The sequence below is a fragment of the Thecamonas trahens genome (genome assembly GCF_000142905.1).
Source record: "Thecamonas trahens ATCC 50062 unplaced genomic scaffold supercont1.17, whole genome shotgun sequence".
Lineage (NCBI taxonomy): Eukaryota > Apusomonadida > Apusomonadidae > Thecamonas > Thecamonas trahens.
The window spans coordinates 245414-259267 of record NW_013657663.1 but is presented as its reverse complement, the minus strand read 5'-3'; the positions used below and the strand labels follow the sequence as shown (position 1 = coordinate 259267).

At 64.1% G+C, this 13854-nt stretch overlaps 8 protein-coding genes across 8 annotated transcripts in view; 5 read left to right on the top strand and 3 right to left on the bottom strand.

Annotated features, from left to right (window-relative positions):
- The window catches only part of AMSG_04228 (uncharacterized protein), a 1510-nt gene extending 1366 nt beyond the window's left edge, over nt 1–144 (bottom strand). The window contains exon 1 of the mRNA XM_013903556.1: nt 79–144. Within this exon, the coding sequence (XP_013759010.1) occupies nt 79–99 (21 nt within the window). The 5' untranslated portion in view covers nt 100–144. The remainder of the gene's footprint in view (nt 1–78) is intronic.
- Nucleotides 145–557: 413 nt separating this feature from the next.
- AMSG_04227 (serine/threonine protein phosphatase) lies at nt 558–3057 on the top strand (the record flags this gene model as incomplete). The annotated part of the gene is made up of 2 exons (XM_013903555.1): nt 558–962; nt 998–3057. 2 exons carry the CDS (start codon nt 558–560, stop codon nt 3020–3022), a joined length of 2430 nt encoding a protein of 809 aa, XP_013759009.1. The 3' UTR covers nt 3023–3057.
- Nucleotides 3058–3192: 135 nt separating this feature from the next.
- On the top strand, nt 3193–6717 carry AMSG_04226 (kelch domain-containing protein family protein; the record flags this gene model as incomplete). Its single annotated transcript, XM_013903554.1, has 1 exon — nt 3193–6717. One exon carries the CDS (start codon nt 3193–3195, stop codon nt 6715–6717), a length of 3525 nt encoding a protein of 1174 aa, XP_013759008.1.
- Nucleotide 6718: 1 nt separating this feature from the next.
- On the bottom strand, nt 6719–7554 carry AMSG_04225 (uncharacterized protein). The gene is made up of 3 exons (XM_013903553.1): nt 7458–7554; nt 7056–7113; nt 6719–6969 (listed from the first exon to the last, which is right to left on the bottom strand). Exons 1-3 carry the CDS (start codon nt 7506–7508, stop codon nt 6764–6766), a joined length of 315 nt encoding a protein of 104 aa, XP_013759007.1. The 5' UTR covers nt 7509–7554; the 3' UTR covers nt 6719–6763.
- Nucleotides 7555–8249: 695 nt separating this feature from the next.
- Nucleotides 8250–10085, top strand: AMSG_04224 (uncharacterized protein; the record flags this gene model as incomplete). The annotated part of the gene is made up of 1 exon (XM_013903552.1): nt 8250–10085. One exon carries the CDS (start codon nt 8250–8252, stop codon nt 9987–9989), a length of 1740 nt encoding a protein of 579 aa, XP_013759006.1. The 3' UTR covers nt 9990–10085.
- Nucleotides 10086–10790: 705 nt separating this feature from the next.
- On the top strand, nt 10791–11603 carry AMSG_04223 (inner membrane protein COX18; the record flags this gene model as incomplete). Its single annotated transcript, XM_013903551.1, has 1 exon — nt 10791–11603. The coding sequence occupies one exon, from the start codon at nt 10791–10793 to the stop codon at nt 11601–11603; it is 813 nt and encodes a 270-aa protein (XP_013759005.1).
- Nucleotides 11604–11674: 71 nt separating this feature from the next.
- Nucleotides 11675–12857, top strand: AMSG_04222 (CBS domain-containing protein). Its single transcript, XM_013903550.1, has 2 exons — nt 11675–11792; nt 11881–12857. Coding segments are annotated over exons 1-2 (963 nt in total). The 5' UTR covers nt 11675–11791; the 3' UTR covers nt 12843–12857.
- On the bottom strand, nt 12193–13837 carry AMSG_04221 (FHL3 protein). The gene has a single exon (XM_013903549.1). The coding sequence runs from the start codon at nt 13817–13819 to the stop codon at nt 12896–12898; it is 924 nt and encodes a 307-aa protein (XP_013759003.1). The 5' UTR covers nt 13820–13837; the 3' UTR covers nt 12193–12895.
- Between the last annotated feature and the right edge of the window lie 17 nt (nt 13838–13854).

Here is a 13854-nt window from a genome sequence, read left to right as displayed (position 1 = left end):
GCCCCCCCCCCCCTCCTCCCCCCTCCTCTCCCTCTCCCCTCCCGTTACCATCCTCCACCACCCACCCTAACAACTTACCGCAGCAGAAGCCTCTCCCATGGCATCGACAATAGCCTTAAGGACCGAGGCATGACGGCGGTCGTGTGGGAGGCTGTCGGCCTGCCACACCGCCACTCCGTCACCCCCACACACAGCCTCTACAGGCAGGTCAAACTCCATATCCTCCGCAGTCCTCACCGTCACAACACAACCTCGTCTCAGTTGTCCACCGTCTCTACCAAGCCACTACACCAAGACAAGTGTAACTCCCTCCCCCCCCCCCCCCCCTCCCCTGCCACAGCCACCTCTAGTTGTTCATGTCGTCCTCGGGCTCATCATCGTCATCAAGCTCGAGTGGTGGCTCTGGGTACTCGAGCAGTTCTCGTTCTGGAAGCAGCTCGGGAAGTAGCGGGTATGGAAGTAGTAGCACTGGGAGCAGCGGGACGGGCAGTAGCAGGACGGGCAGTAGCTACTCTGGGAGCAGCAGCTCGGGCTTGGGCAGGAGACCGATGCCCGCCATGGCGATGAAGGCCGGCTCGAGCTCAGACTCGAGCTCAAGCTCGAGCACCAAGTCTCAGCAGAAGCGCAAGCGGCGGAGCGGTGGCGGAGCGTCGACAGCGCCGTCGGAGATGTACCTGACCGACGATGAGATCCGCGAAAAGTACAACGTGCCGCGGAAGCGGATGAAGTCGTACCGACGGGTGTTTGACCAGTATGACCGCGACGGCGATGGAGTCATTGACGCGCGCGAGCTCAAGTCGATGCTCGAGATGCTCGGGACCGACCACTCGGCCGCCGATGTGCAGCTCATGCTCGACGCAGCAGACATGGACTCGGACAACCTCATCAACTTTTCCGAGTTTGTGCAGATGATGATCGAGACGCAGAAGACCCACCTCTCGGAGCTGTACGATGCCTTTAAGGTTTTGACGACGACAACTCAGGCTTTGTCGACGAGGGCGAGCTGGGCAAGGTCATGGCACATCTGGGCAAAAAGATGTCTGCGCCGCAGCTGCGCAAGATGCTGGCGGCTGCCGACACCGACCACGACGGGCAGGTCTCGTTTGCAGAATTTGCTCGCATCCTCAACTACGACGGTGACATGTACTCGGTGGAGGAGCTCGAGGCCGCGTCGGCGGCGGCCAAGCGGCGGTCGCGTGAGCTGGACAGCACCGACTCGGACGTCGACTCGGGCTCGTCATCGGGCACGAGCAGAAGTAAGCCGTCGCCCGGCGCCGGGTGGGGCCGATCGTCGGCCGATGAATCGTCGAGCTCGTCCGTCGAGATTGGCTACTTTAAGCTCCGCATTCAGGCCTTCTACCTCGGCCACCGCTACAAGCTGCATATTGCGCGGTCGGCGACGCTGATGATGCTCTTGCAGCGGCTGGCGCGGATGACCGGCTTTGCCACGTCGGCGCACCGGCTCTACTACGAGGGCTTCCACCTCGACACCGCCAAGCAGGGCACGTCGAGCCTGGCCGAGCTCGGCATCGACGGCTCGCGGCCGGTCTTCTTCATCTTTCTCACCGGCAAGTTCTCTGTCTCGCGCGAGGACGTGTTTGACGAAAACGACGTGCCCAAGCTCTCGGTGATCTACGACGTGTTTCTTAAGGAGGAGTTGTTGTCCAAGGTTGTGGCGCTGGAGCTGGTGGACCGCGCGCGCGGCCTGATGCGCAAGGAGCCCAACATGCTCGAGCTGTGGGAGCCGATGACGGTCGTCGGCGACATCCACGGCCAGTTCTTCGACCTCGAGGAAATATTTCGGGCAGGTGGCAAGATCTCGAGCAAGTACACGTATCTGTTCCTCGGCGACTACGTCGACCGCGGCTACTTTTCATGCGAAGTCATTCTTTACCTCCTCGCTGCCAAGCTCAAGTACCCGGACAAGGTCTACCTCATTCGCGGCAACCACGAGAGCCGCAAGACAACCCGCAAAATGGGCACGCTCGAGGAGTGCCGCATCAAGTACGGCAAGAAATTCTACACCAAGCTCATGGCGTGCTTTGACGCCATGCCGCTCTACGCTCTTGTGCATACTGCCGACAAGCGCATCCTCATGATGCATGGTGGCCTCTCGCACCGCATCGAAAAGCTCGACCAGATCGAGGCCATCAACAGGTTCAACGAGCCGCCCAAGTACGGCCCGCTCAAGGACTGCTTGTGGACTGACCCGTACGAGGACAACGAGGTGCCTGACTTTGCCTCGCTCCCGCACGTATGGAATCTCAAAAAGCTCAAGCGCCGCAAGGAGCAGGCGCCGTCGTCGTTCTCGGACGCTTTCTTCCACCCGTGCGACCGCGGCTCGACCCTCAAGTCGTTTGGCTATCCGGCCGTCGCCTCGTTCCTCAAGCGCAACAAGCTACTCTCCATCTTCCGCGCCCACGAGCAGAAGCAGCTCGGCTACGAGCTCTACCGCTACGGGCCCGAGTATAAGTTCCCTGGTGTTGTCACCGTCTTCTCCGCGCCCAACTACACCGACAAGTCGATGAACCACGGCGCCGTCGTCATCATTCGCAAGGGCACCATCAAGTTCCGCCTCTACCGTTGGCGCCTGCATCCCATCTACAACTCGCCCACAAGCCCAAGTGCCCCACTCGAGAAGGACCTGCTCCAGGAGGACTTTGTCCAGTTCCTCAACTGGCTCCATCCCACCGTCCTCCGCAAGGTTCCGCTCAACCGCCTCATGGAAGAGTTCCACGACATGTTTGTCCTTGACTCGAAGCGCAAGTCGTCCGGCTCTGCCGACGAGCACCTATGGACCTTCCTCGACGAGAATCTCATGGACGTCCTACAGCTCTCCAAGGATCCCGCCATCCGTCGCAAGTACAAGCGGAAGACTAAGGCTATGATGCTCTGGTACCTCGGCTATGATCTGTTCAAGGAGGCTCTTCTCCAGGAGGAGGTCAACGAGCGCGATCCCGACGCCGACGATGGTTCCGGCCACGCCTCGTCTTCACGCGGCGGATCTTTCCTCTGCATGTAGATGTACAAGACTGAAACAAATGGAACATCCTGCAATCTCCCGAGCCCCGAGCCCTGAACTCGTCAACACTCGTCAGTTGCGGCTGCCCGTTCGATCCCTCCCTCCCTCTCCCCCCTTGCGACCAGACCCGGCCACACTTGACACCTTGCCGCACCCACGTGCACGACACCATGGCAGCAAGTACAACTCAAGCACTAGTAGCCGCCCTGGAGGCAGCAGGCCTTCCGCGCGAGCTCGGACTGGCGAAGGCCGCCGACGCCCTCGCCGACGCTCTCGACGGGTGTGGGGCGACCAAGAGCGACGAGCTGCCGGTGGCCGAAGCTGCGGTGGTGGGGGTGATGCAGGCACTGGCGGATTCGGTGCTCAGCGCCGAAGGCAAGGTCGACGAGGCTGAGAGCACTCAAGTACTCCATGCTCTGGCGCTGATTGCCTCCGCGCTGCCGTGGCTCGCCACCCGGTTTGTGGCGGCGCTCGACTCGGCCCACCTGGTCGTCCTGCTGGCGCTGTGCGAGCCTGATGGCCGGACCGGGCCCGAGACGGCCGAAGCTGCGGCACTGGCGCTGGTAGGCATGGCCTCGACCGCGGATGCGCGCAAGATCTTGTATCGTGTCTTCTCGGTCTCCCGCCTCCGCCGAGTGGCCTCGGACGCCAGTCCGGGCGTCCAGGTCTATGCCCTCAAGATGCTGGCGTATGCGGCGGCCGACGTTGTCACGGCGCTGCTGGACAAGGTCATCGCCGCGTCTGAGGCTTCAGCCACGGATGCTTCCTACGTCGAAGATCCGACCGAGCTGCTGAGCTCGGCCGACTTTGCTGACCTCCGCAACAAGGTAATCGACCTGGCCAACACACTCATGGCTTTCGCCTCTGACCCCATGCTCGACGATGAGCTACGAGTTCAGGCTGTGGGCGGGCTCTCGTTTGTGCTGCAACTTGGCAAGGAGATGCATCATCGGGCCGAGTTTGAAGCCGGCGTCTGGGCGCACATTGACGCTCAGCTTGCTGGCCTCGAGCCGCCGCCGCCGCCGTTTCTGGTCTCGATTGTGTCGTGCATGGCCGAGCTGGCGAGCTCCGAGCCGCTAAGCGTGTGCTCGGCTGCGCGCGAGGCTCTGGCCCCGCTTGTGAGCGAGGTCAAGATGCATGACTCACTCGCACTACTCTGTGGCACCTACTTTTTGCTCGAGCAGCTGGTGTACTCGCAGGAGAGGCGGTGGCAGATTGTTGGCCTCCGTGCGCTGCTGCTCTGCGCCCGCGATGCGTCAGTCTGGCGCGTCTTGTGTGAGACCGGTGGAACGTTCCGGGTAGCAGCGCTTGCCGACTCTGCGGCGCCTGGCGACCCGCTCCACACGCTGGCTGTAGAGAGCCTTGTCGGCATGGTGCGGAGCGGTGGGGCGCTGCCGCTGGGCGCAGCCCAGGACGCGCTGGAGTTTTTCGCGGGCGCAGTGGCACGGCTGGCGAGCCCACCTCATGTGCGTCGCGCTGCGCTCGACGGCATGGTTGCGGTGACGGCCCGCCACGTCGTGACGGGCGTGATCAACGCGACGGCCGGCGTCGAGCCCGACCCTGCTGGAGAGACGCGCGGTGCGTCAGTTACGCTCGTCGGGACGAAGATGTATGTGTTTGGCGGCGAGCTTGCCGACGGGAGCAGAACGAACATGCTGCGGACGCTCGATGTGGTGAGCGGGGCATGGGAGGTCGTCGAAGCTGCGGCGTCGTCGAGTGTTGTGCCTGCGGTGCGGACACGGCATGCAGCGGCGCGGGTCGGGCACACACTGTACATCCACGGCGGCCTCGCGCTGACCTCGACGCCGACATCTTACCTGCACGCGTTTGACACGGTGACTCGCGAGTGGCGCGAGGTGGAGTGTGTGGGCAAGCCGCTGCCGCCGCGGACCGGGCACACGCTCACCGGGCTGCACGATCCAGACGCACTTGTCGTTGTCGGCGGCTACTGCGACGGATACAAGTACAATGACGTGTGGGTCCTTGCGCTCGACGTCGAGGACGATGGACGCGTGCGGAGTGCGCTGTCGATGATCACCGGCAACGGGCCGACACTCCGCGATGGCCACGCCACGCTGGAGGCCTCGCACCTGGAGACTGGAAGCTCTGGGCGGAAGCTCATTGTCACTGGCGGCTTTACCCTTGCCACGCACGGCGATTCGTACCTGCTCGATCTTGGACACCGGACGTGGACAAAGCTTGGCGAGAGCGGGCGGCCGCGGGCGGCGCATGCTGCGTTCTGGACTGGGCCGCACGCCTTTGGCGTTTTTGGCGGCTGGTCGCTCCTTGCTGAGGAGCGGGTCGCGTTTGACAACAAGCCATGGGAGGCGCGCGCCGACGGCCGCGACGAGGCCGGCGAGAGCGCCGCCGCCGCTGACGACGGTACCGACGCCGAGGAGCAGCGGCGGACGTACGCTACCACTTTGTATTCGGAAGGACGCAAGCTCGGCGACCTTGCGCTTTGCGAGCTCATCACCGACAAGTGGACAAGTGTCCAATACGAGGGCGTGCATGTGGTTCCGCGGTCGCTGGCGGGTTGCGGCGGGCTGGCAGGCAACGTGCTGTGGATGGTAGGCGGAGCCGGGCGGGAGGGCGAGGCGCCGGTCGACACGGCGCGGCTGCAGCTGGTGCGACGGCTAGAGACGGTGCCGGAGGCCGTCAAGGTGTGGGACGCAGTGCTTGTGGCACTGAGCAACTCGGACGACGAAGATGACGTGGTTGCCTTTGCCGACTTGCTGCGCAACTTGTCTGTGGCGTCGGCCGACGTGCCGAGCCTGGCGGCCAAGTATCTGGCAGCGCTCACCGTTGCGGTCGAGCACCCTAGCGAGCGGGTGCGGCAGGCGGTGGCAGCGGCAATTGCCAGCCTGGCGACCAGCTCGGTCGAGGCTGCCGACGCCACCCGGATGACAGGCCTGCTTGCCAAGCCCGAGCTGGCTGCCGGCGTGGCCAGCCTCTCGCCGCGCAACCTGCAGCCGAGCCTGCAACCGGCACGTGAGCTGCCAGGCACTGTCTCGGAGGGCGAGCTTCTCATCCACGCTGGGCTCACGGGCGTCGTCTCTTTCACAGTCGATGTGGCTGACACAGTCTTCCTCTATTCGTTCAGCCTTGCAGCGCTCGACATCGACTTTGCCGTCTACTGGCGCTCGTCCGAGCTGACTGAGGACATGGCGGTGGTGCCGCTGCGGCGCGTGCCCGCGGCGCCTGGCGGCGGCGACGTCGTTTACGATGCGCTGCTTGTCGCGCCGGTTCCGGGCGTTTACTCGTTCAAGTGGTCGAACCACTACTCGTGGATGACCGGAAAGACCGTGCGGTATCGCATCAAGTCGTTTGTGCCCGAGGTCGAGGCTGAGGCTGAGGCTGAAGCTGCGACTGAGGCCGAGGGCGAGGTTGTGGCTGAGGCCGAGTCTGGGGCGGACGAGGCTAAGGCCGAGTCTGGGGCCGAGAATGCTGCCGATGGGACCGTGCCTTTGGTCAAGAAGCGCAAGCGGAAGAGGAAGAAGCGGGCGCGCCGGCGGCGGTCTGTCAAGGCAAAATCGGGAGGCGAGGCTGAGGCTGACGACGGCGAGACCAACGAGGCCGCCACGAACATCGGCTCAACACTGCCACCCGCTGGCGGCTCGCGGACCAACTCTGTGGCGTCGCTGGTGACTGGCGACCTCGGCGATGGGTATGTCAAGGGCGAGAGTGAGGAGTAAAGGGATGAATGGATGAGTTTACATGTGCCAAGTAGCTGATGCTCGCTCAGGAGAACAGCTTCTCGCAGATCTGGCGAAGTGCGACGACGGTGCCCTTGGTCGGGTCGCGGAGCCGCCACTCGATGCAGCCCAGCTCGGTGGCCCACTGCACAAACGCGTCCTCGTCTGCCAGCGCCAGATACTGGCCCAGCAGCTGCAGCGGAGTCATGATGCCAGCCTCCTCGAGCGCATCAGCCGAGATGTCGCCGATGCCTGTCCTCTCGCCCCAACATGCGGTGTCAGTCAGAACTCACTCGCTCGCCTCTCCCCCTCATCTCTTACACACAGCGTGAACGTACCCGGGACACGGATAGACGGCCCGGTGCCATCAACCTTGACGCCACGGAACGACGTCAACTACACGCGATCACAGACCGTCCCATCAGAAGCACCCGCACCATTACCATGCGCATCCAACCACCGGCATGACAACAGGCAAGGCAAAGCCAGCCAGCCCGGTCCATATCCGATCAGCGCACCCAACCCCCGCCCATTCATCAGCCCAAAGAGAGAGTGCCCACGCCGTCCATGTTGCCAAGCATTCCATCCGCGAGCGCAATGCCGGTCAATGAGTGTGAGTCGTGCTAGTGTGTGTGTAGGTGGTCTTCAATACCCCCCCCCCCCCCCCCCCCCCCCTCCTCGCTTCCCTTGGCGCCAAGACGACGACGACGACCCAGCCGACCCCCGGCCGACACCCGTACCTTGGCAATGTTGACGTTGACAAAGTTATCCATAGTGCTACCTCCCGACATGATGTTTGAATGTGTGTGCGCGTGTGTGTATGTATGTGTGTGTGTGTGGTGGGGGGGGGGGGTGGGTGGGTGTCAAGTGTGTGACCATCCCTGTCCCCCCCCCCCCCCCCCCCCCTCCCCCTTCCACCTGCAAACTCCCGAGTCGCACTCACGCCACACAACTCACCACTTTACCCCCATTCGTCGTCCCCTATGTCAGACCCACCCGGGGAGGCCTCGGCGGACGGGTCGTCGGCTACGCCGTCAGGTTCGTCGCCCATCCTGCCACGTACAGCACCTACCACCTCGTCGTCGCCGTCCTCCCCTCCTCGGCGAGCACTGTCCTCGTCGTCAACCTCGTCGTCGTCAACCTCGTCATCATCAACCTCGTCGTCATCAACATCGACCTCTTCCCGGACCAACCAGGCGCGGGATGCATCGTCGTCGTATTGCTCGTCACAGCAGATGACTGGGACGGGAGAGCGGCTGGCGGTGCCGCAGCCGAACCGGCCACGGCGAGTCCGATCGTCGTCCGACTCGGAGACGAGGATGGACGGATCGTCGGCGAGCCCGACGATGCATCGGTCAGTCTCAGCGGCACCGAGCCCGTCGCTGGTGAGTGCAGCGGCGGCAGCAGCGGCGGCGGTGGCGAGTGCAGTGACAGCACAAGCGGGTGGGGCCACAGCGGCGGCGCCGCGGTCGGCGACCTCACCGCGGCTGGCGGTCTCACGATCGAGTGGACCTAGCGGCGGTGGCATGGCCATGTCGGTGCCCGGAGCGGCGGTGCATGATCCGTTTGTGTGGCGGATTGTGTCGCCGGCTGAGCCGCAGACGCCTGTCCTGCGGTACGGACACACCGCGATCGAGTTTGATGGGTGCATGTACGTGTTTGGCGGGTTCAATCCCGAGGTAGGCACGCTGGCCGACCTCTGGGTCTTTCACTTTGACTCGAACGTGTGGACGCAGCTTGAGCCCGGGGGCGACCTCCCTGCACCGCGGTTCTACCACTCTGCGGTGCGATGCGGGCGGGCGATGTACGTGTTTGGCGGACACTCGGGCCACGGCGGGACGTACTACGACGACGTTCTCAAGTTCGACTTTGACGAGTGCGAGTGGGTGCCCGTGCAAGTGAGCGGGCTTGTGCCTGCTGGGCGGCGGTCGCACACGGCGGTGGTCTGGCCGCCTGCCGGGCAGACCGTGGGCGATGGCGGGGTCGAGCCGGAGCGGGCCATGTATGTGTTTGGCGGCTTTTGCGGAACGCACCACTCATCACAGATCCACCGACTTTCGCTGGTCACCTTTGAGTGGTCGCGTGTGGAAACTGTTGCCGAGACGGTCCCGCCAGTGTTGCAGCTCTCGCCGGCAGTCTCGCCGCGGGCAGTGTCTGCGGTTGAGAGTCCGGTTCTACGGACGCGGCCGGCTGGGCAGCAGCCGACCCGCCACCGGCGGCGGCCGTCGGGCGCCGACGTGATGGGCGCCGACGGCGCGCCGCAGGCGCTCAAGGGCCACACTGCTGTGGTCCACGAGGGCTTGATGTATGTGTTTGGCGGTCAGACCGGAGCGCTCTCGGCGTCGTCGATCCTGTTTCAGTACCAATTTGCAACGCGGACGTGGCGGGTGCTCGAGTTTGACGGCGAGCCACCCGAGCTGCGGTCGGGTCACGTTGCTGTGACACACTACGGCGACATGTACGTGTTTGGTGGCAAGCATGGCGAGCGCGGGGTGGTCTGGCGGGTGGCGCTCCGGCCACAGGCCAACGGGCGCTTTGAGTGGCGGCGGATCGAGTGCCGCGGCATCCAGCCGCGCGCCCGCTCTTTTGCCTCGGCCGTTGTCTGCAACGACCGCATTGTCGTTTTTGGTGGCTACGCCAACGACTCGATCAAGAAGCGAAAGCACTTTCGCAATGACCTGCTCGAGCTTGCGCTCGAGCCCATCGTTGTCCCGCCGCCGTCGCTCGACTCGGACCTGCGCGCGTTTCTCAACTGCCCCGAGCTAGCCGATGTCACCTTTCGGGTCGGCGCCTCCCGCGTCGCAGTCCCGGCTCACAAGCTCATCCTCTGCGCCCGCTCCGAGACCTTCCGGCTCATGTTCCGCAATCCAATGCGCGAGTCGCTCGAGTCGGTTGTCGAGCTGCCCGAGGTCGAGCCGACCGTCTTTGCGCCACTCCTCGAGTTTATGTACACCGACCATGTCCAGCTCCGCGGGCAGTTCGAGCTTGCGGCGCAACTCATTCCGCTGGCCGAGCAGTACGCGCTCCCGCGGCTCAAGGCGCTATGCATCGACACGCTGCGGACCGCGATCTCCGTCCCTAATGTCGTGTTTCTCCTCATGCTCGCCGATCTCTACCACTCCGACGGCCTCAAGCGGCTCTGCCTCGACTTTATGGTTGCTCATCTCCCGGTTGTCCGCCAGCAGCCGTCATTTGCCGAGCTCAAGCACAATCCCGAGCTCCTGTTTGAGGTCATGCAGCGGTTTGGCGTTGCCGCCCGGACGCGGTCGTAGTTGTTGCACAGCAAAGCTCCGTCGTCACAACATGAGCCATCCATCGTCGTGTGTTCGTGTTCGTTACAAATTAAAAAGGAAACAGATTGTCGGAAATCTGGGTGACTGCCACGAGCATTGTTAGGTCGGACAGTGTCTTAGATTCCGAAAGTCACTCTGCTCCGCTTGAGCACCCCCGTCCTATGGAAGAGGACGGGGGGGACAAATTTCTGACTTTTGTTTTTCGCGGAGCGCGACTTTCGATCTGTGACACTGACCGCGGGCAGAATCGGCCGCGAGCGGGCCAAAGTTGTTCGTGTCGTCGTCAAATGGGTTTGGCACACCTGTGCTCCCCTACATCTGCTGTACCCGCATAGAGTGACTCTGCGAACCATATGGCGGGCACGCTAAGCTAAAGGAGCGGATTGTGTGTTTCGTTCTGCGGCCACACCATCGCCCGCCTGCAACTAGCACAGACGCGCCTTGCGCAACCGGGATACTTTGATGCCCTCGCTCGCGTTCACCATCTCCCCCACGAGAAAGTCTTCGGCCATCACTCGCCCGCTGCCCTCCGCCAAATGGGTTACCCTCACACCGGCGACTCGCTGACACCCCTACCACTTCTCCCCACTCCCCTCCCCTCCTCCCCGCTCCCCACCCCTGTCCACTCACACCCACGCACTCTGCACCATGCTGCGTGTTGCAACTCGGGCTGCACGCAGTTGCGCCCCATGGGCAAGCGTGCCGTCGAGAAGGACACTGCTGACAGAGGCGACCACGGCGCTAGCCAGCGGGCTCGAAGCGGTGCACGCCAGCACGGGCATGCCGTGGTGGGCGGTCCTCGCAGCTGCAACGCTTGCATCGCGTGCTGCGCTCTCGGCGCCGCTCTCGACCGCCATGCACTTGCTCACAGCCCGCGCTGTCAACGCGGCTGCTGAGGCCAAGGCCGGCGCGCAGGCGACGCTCATCGCTACTGCCGCGGCGTGTAAGCGCCGCGGTCTGCCCTTTGAAGAGTTCAAGGCCGAGCTGGCGCGGGCGTCAGCGGCGGCGGCCAAGGTTGCGGCGGCCAAGCACGGTGCAGCGCCTAGCCTACCGCTGCCTGGCGGCCGCGCTGTTCCGTTGCATGTCTTCCTCCCCTGGCTCCAAATCCCGGTCTGGATCACCGCCTCGTTGACCATCCGGTCGATGGCGGCGTTCCCTGCGCTCGGCCTCGCCACGCCCGACGCGCCCGTGGCCGGCTTTGCTTCGGGCGGCACTGCATGGTTTGGCGATCTCGCTGCGCCGGACCCGCTCCTCCTCCTCCCGACCGCCATTGTCATCCTCAATCTCGCCAATCTCGAGTTTATGGCACTTTCGGCGCCGGCCGAGGCCAAGGGCGCCGCCAAGATCCTCACCAACGTCCTCCGCGGTCTCTCCATCTTCTCCTTCCCGCTGCTTGTCTCCATGCCGGCCGGGCTCACCTGGTACTGGGCGCTCTCGTCGGGCTACGGCCTCGCCCAGTCGGTTACGCTGCGCATTCCCCGCGTCCGCCGCGCCCTCGGCATCCCGCACACCCCAATGGAGGACGCGCCGACCGTGTGGAGCCAGAGGCTGGCTGCGCTACGGGCGTCTAAAGCGTCCAAGTCCGAGCCGTAGACTCGTAGCTCACCGCCGGGAGTGGCTATGTCGACTGGGCCCAGACTGACCCTGCGGTCAGGCAGCCGGGTCACGTCGGGCACCGGCACGTCACGGTGTCGACATTCAAAAAGCGAGCCAGGTTGGAGCTGTCCAGCGCTTTCCTTGCCTCGCCACCCATCCTAACAACCCAACCCATCACCTACAACAGTACGACAGTGTCTTGCAGTAATCTTTCGGTCCTACATCATCCCATCGCTCCGCTATGACTCACTCTGCGCTGCCATGTGCCCTCCAGTGTCGTCGACTATCAACCCTGTCTACGAGTACCTCCACACGCTCACGGTCGGAGATGTCAACCGTGACCTGACCATGGTTGTTGCTGACGCCAGCGACGACATCAATGAGGTGGTCACGTCGATGGCCAGCCACGGCATCACCTCGCTGCCAGTGGTCAAGGACGGCGCGTGCGTCGGACACGTCGACTCGCTCGACATCGTCTCGCACATTGTGGCCGCTGCGCCGTCCGAGGCCGAGATGGCTGCCGACGAGGCCGACCGCATCGAGATGTTCCGGCGCGCCATCCGCATGCTCGCTGTCGAGCACATCATGGACGCGTCCGGCCGCGACCCGTACGTCCCGCTCCACAAGCACCAGCCGATCACCACCGCGCTCTCGCTCTTTGCACTCGGCATCCATCGCTGCCCCGTCGTGTCTGAGGACGGCACCGTCGTCTCGCTCCTCTCGCAGTCGGACATCCTCGCTCACCTCACCGGCATCGCCAGCGATGATTCCATCAACCATCTCGAGCGCGGCCACCTCGGCCAGTTTGCCGAGCAGGAGCTCGCCGCCCTCGGCCTCGACCACACGGACAACCTTGTGGTGGTCGCCGAGTCCGACTCTGTCTGGTCGGCGCTCAAGCGGCTGCAGGCCAACAACGTGACTGCAGTCGCCGTCACCGATGCCTCGGGCAAGCTCGTTGCCGACCTCTCGGCCACCACCCTCCGCGGCCTGGTCTTCGACTCGTACCCGCTGCTCCTTGACTCGATCCACAACTTTCTGGCTACCCATGTCAAAAACCCGAGCCCACCTGTTGTCTGCAGCGCCTCGACTTCGTTTGGCCAGGCCTGCCAGGACATGGCTTCCGCCCACGTTCACCGGCTGTGGTGCGTCGATGCTGCCGGCACTCCGGTTGGCGTCTTCTCGGCCACTGATGCCATGCGGACCATCGCAAACGTGGCCTTTACCGCCGATCCGTAAACCCCCCGCCCTTCCATGTATTTTTATCGCAGCACCCGCTGAGAGACCCACTCCTACCGCCGAGTTGCGCATGACGCGCACTTGGGCCCGTCGGCGCGAAGGTCAAAGCCGCCGGAGATCGGCTGTGCGCAGCCGGTACACTTGAAGCACGCCTTGTGGTACGGCTTCTCGTCGACCCGCACAAACGAGCCCGAGAGCGCAGCCTGGCATCCGGCACACTTTTCACCAAACAGCTCGTTGTAGCACGCGACGTGGTACGCCGCGCCGTCCCTGCCCCGGTACGAGCCGTCCGAGAACGGCTGATCGCACTTGGCGCAGGTGAAGCACTCGGCGTGAAACAGAGCGCCTCCGTGGCGAAGCGCAGCGCCGGCGACAGGCACTCCACACTTGGCGCACGCCTCGGTCGCCATGACTTTGGCCCGGAACTCCGGGTTGCTCTCAAACTCGTCCACGCCGCCGACGGTCGACTTTGCGCCGCCGGGCGTAGTGGTCTTGGTCACCGTCCTGGTGGTTGTCGTAGTCGAAGACGATGCCGGCGGCGCCTTGGTCCGCGCTGCGCACGGCTTGCAGTGCGGATGCCCGTTGCGCACAATGTATGACGATGTCAACCGCTCGGCGCAGAGTAGGCAGCGGAAGCAGTTGGTGTGGTACACCTTGCCGTCGGCCTTGACCGCCTGGCCCTCCACCATCTTGCCGCACTCGGTACACGGCACAGCCTCAGACCGACTGCCTGCTGCTGCGGCGGCCTCTGCAATACCCCGCGACGGCGGCGGTGGCCGCTCCTCGCCCATCATGGCGTAGATGCCATCCTCCAGCCCCGTGTAGCCATCGGCCGCCGCCAGCTGGCCCGTCACCATGTCGGTGTTCTTCATCCCACCGGCCGCCTCTAGCCCGTATGCCGAGCCCTGCGTCGACTTGCCGCCGCACTTACACGTCGCCGCAAACAGCACCTCGCCGCATGTGTTGCAGTACGGCATCCTTGTTCTTCTCTCACGTCCAAGTCAGGTGGCCC

Coding starts and splice junctions, on each gene's coding strand:
- AMSG_04225 (XM_013903553.1), bottom strand. CDS start 7,508: ATGTCGGGAGGTAGCACTATGGATAACTTTGTCAACGTCAACATTGCC. Junction 7,114..7,457: donor TCAACGTCAACATTGCCAAG/GTACGGGTGTCG, acceptor GATCGCGTGTAG/TTGACGTCGTTCCGTGGCGT. Junction 6,970..7,055: donor GCCGTCTATCCGTGTCCCGG/GTACGTTCACGC, acceptor GCGAGAGGACAG/GCATCGGCGACATCTCGGCT.
- AMSG_04221 (XM_013903549.1), bottom strand. CDS start 13,819: ATGCCGTACTGCAACACATGCGGCGAGGTGCTGTTTGCGGCGACGTGT.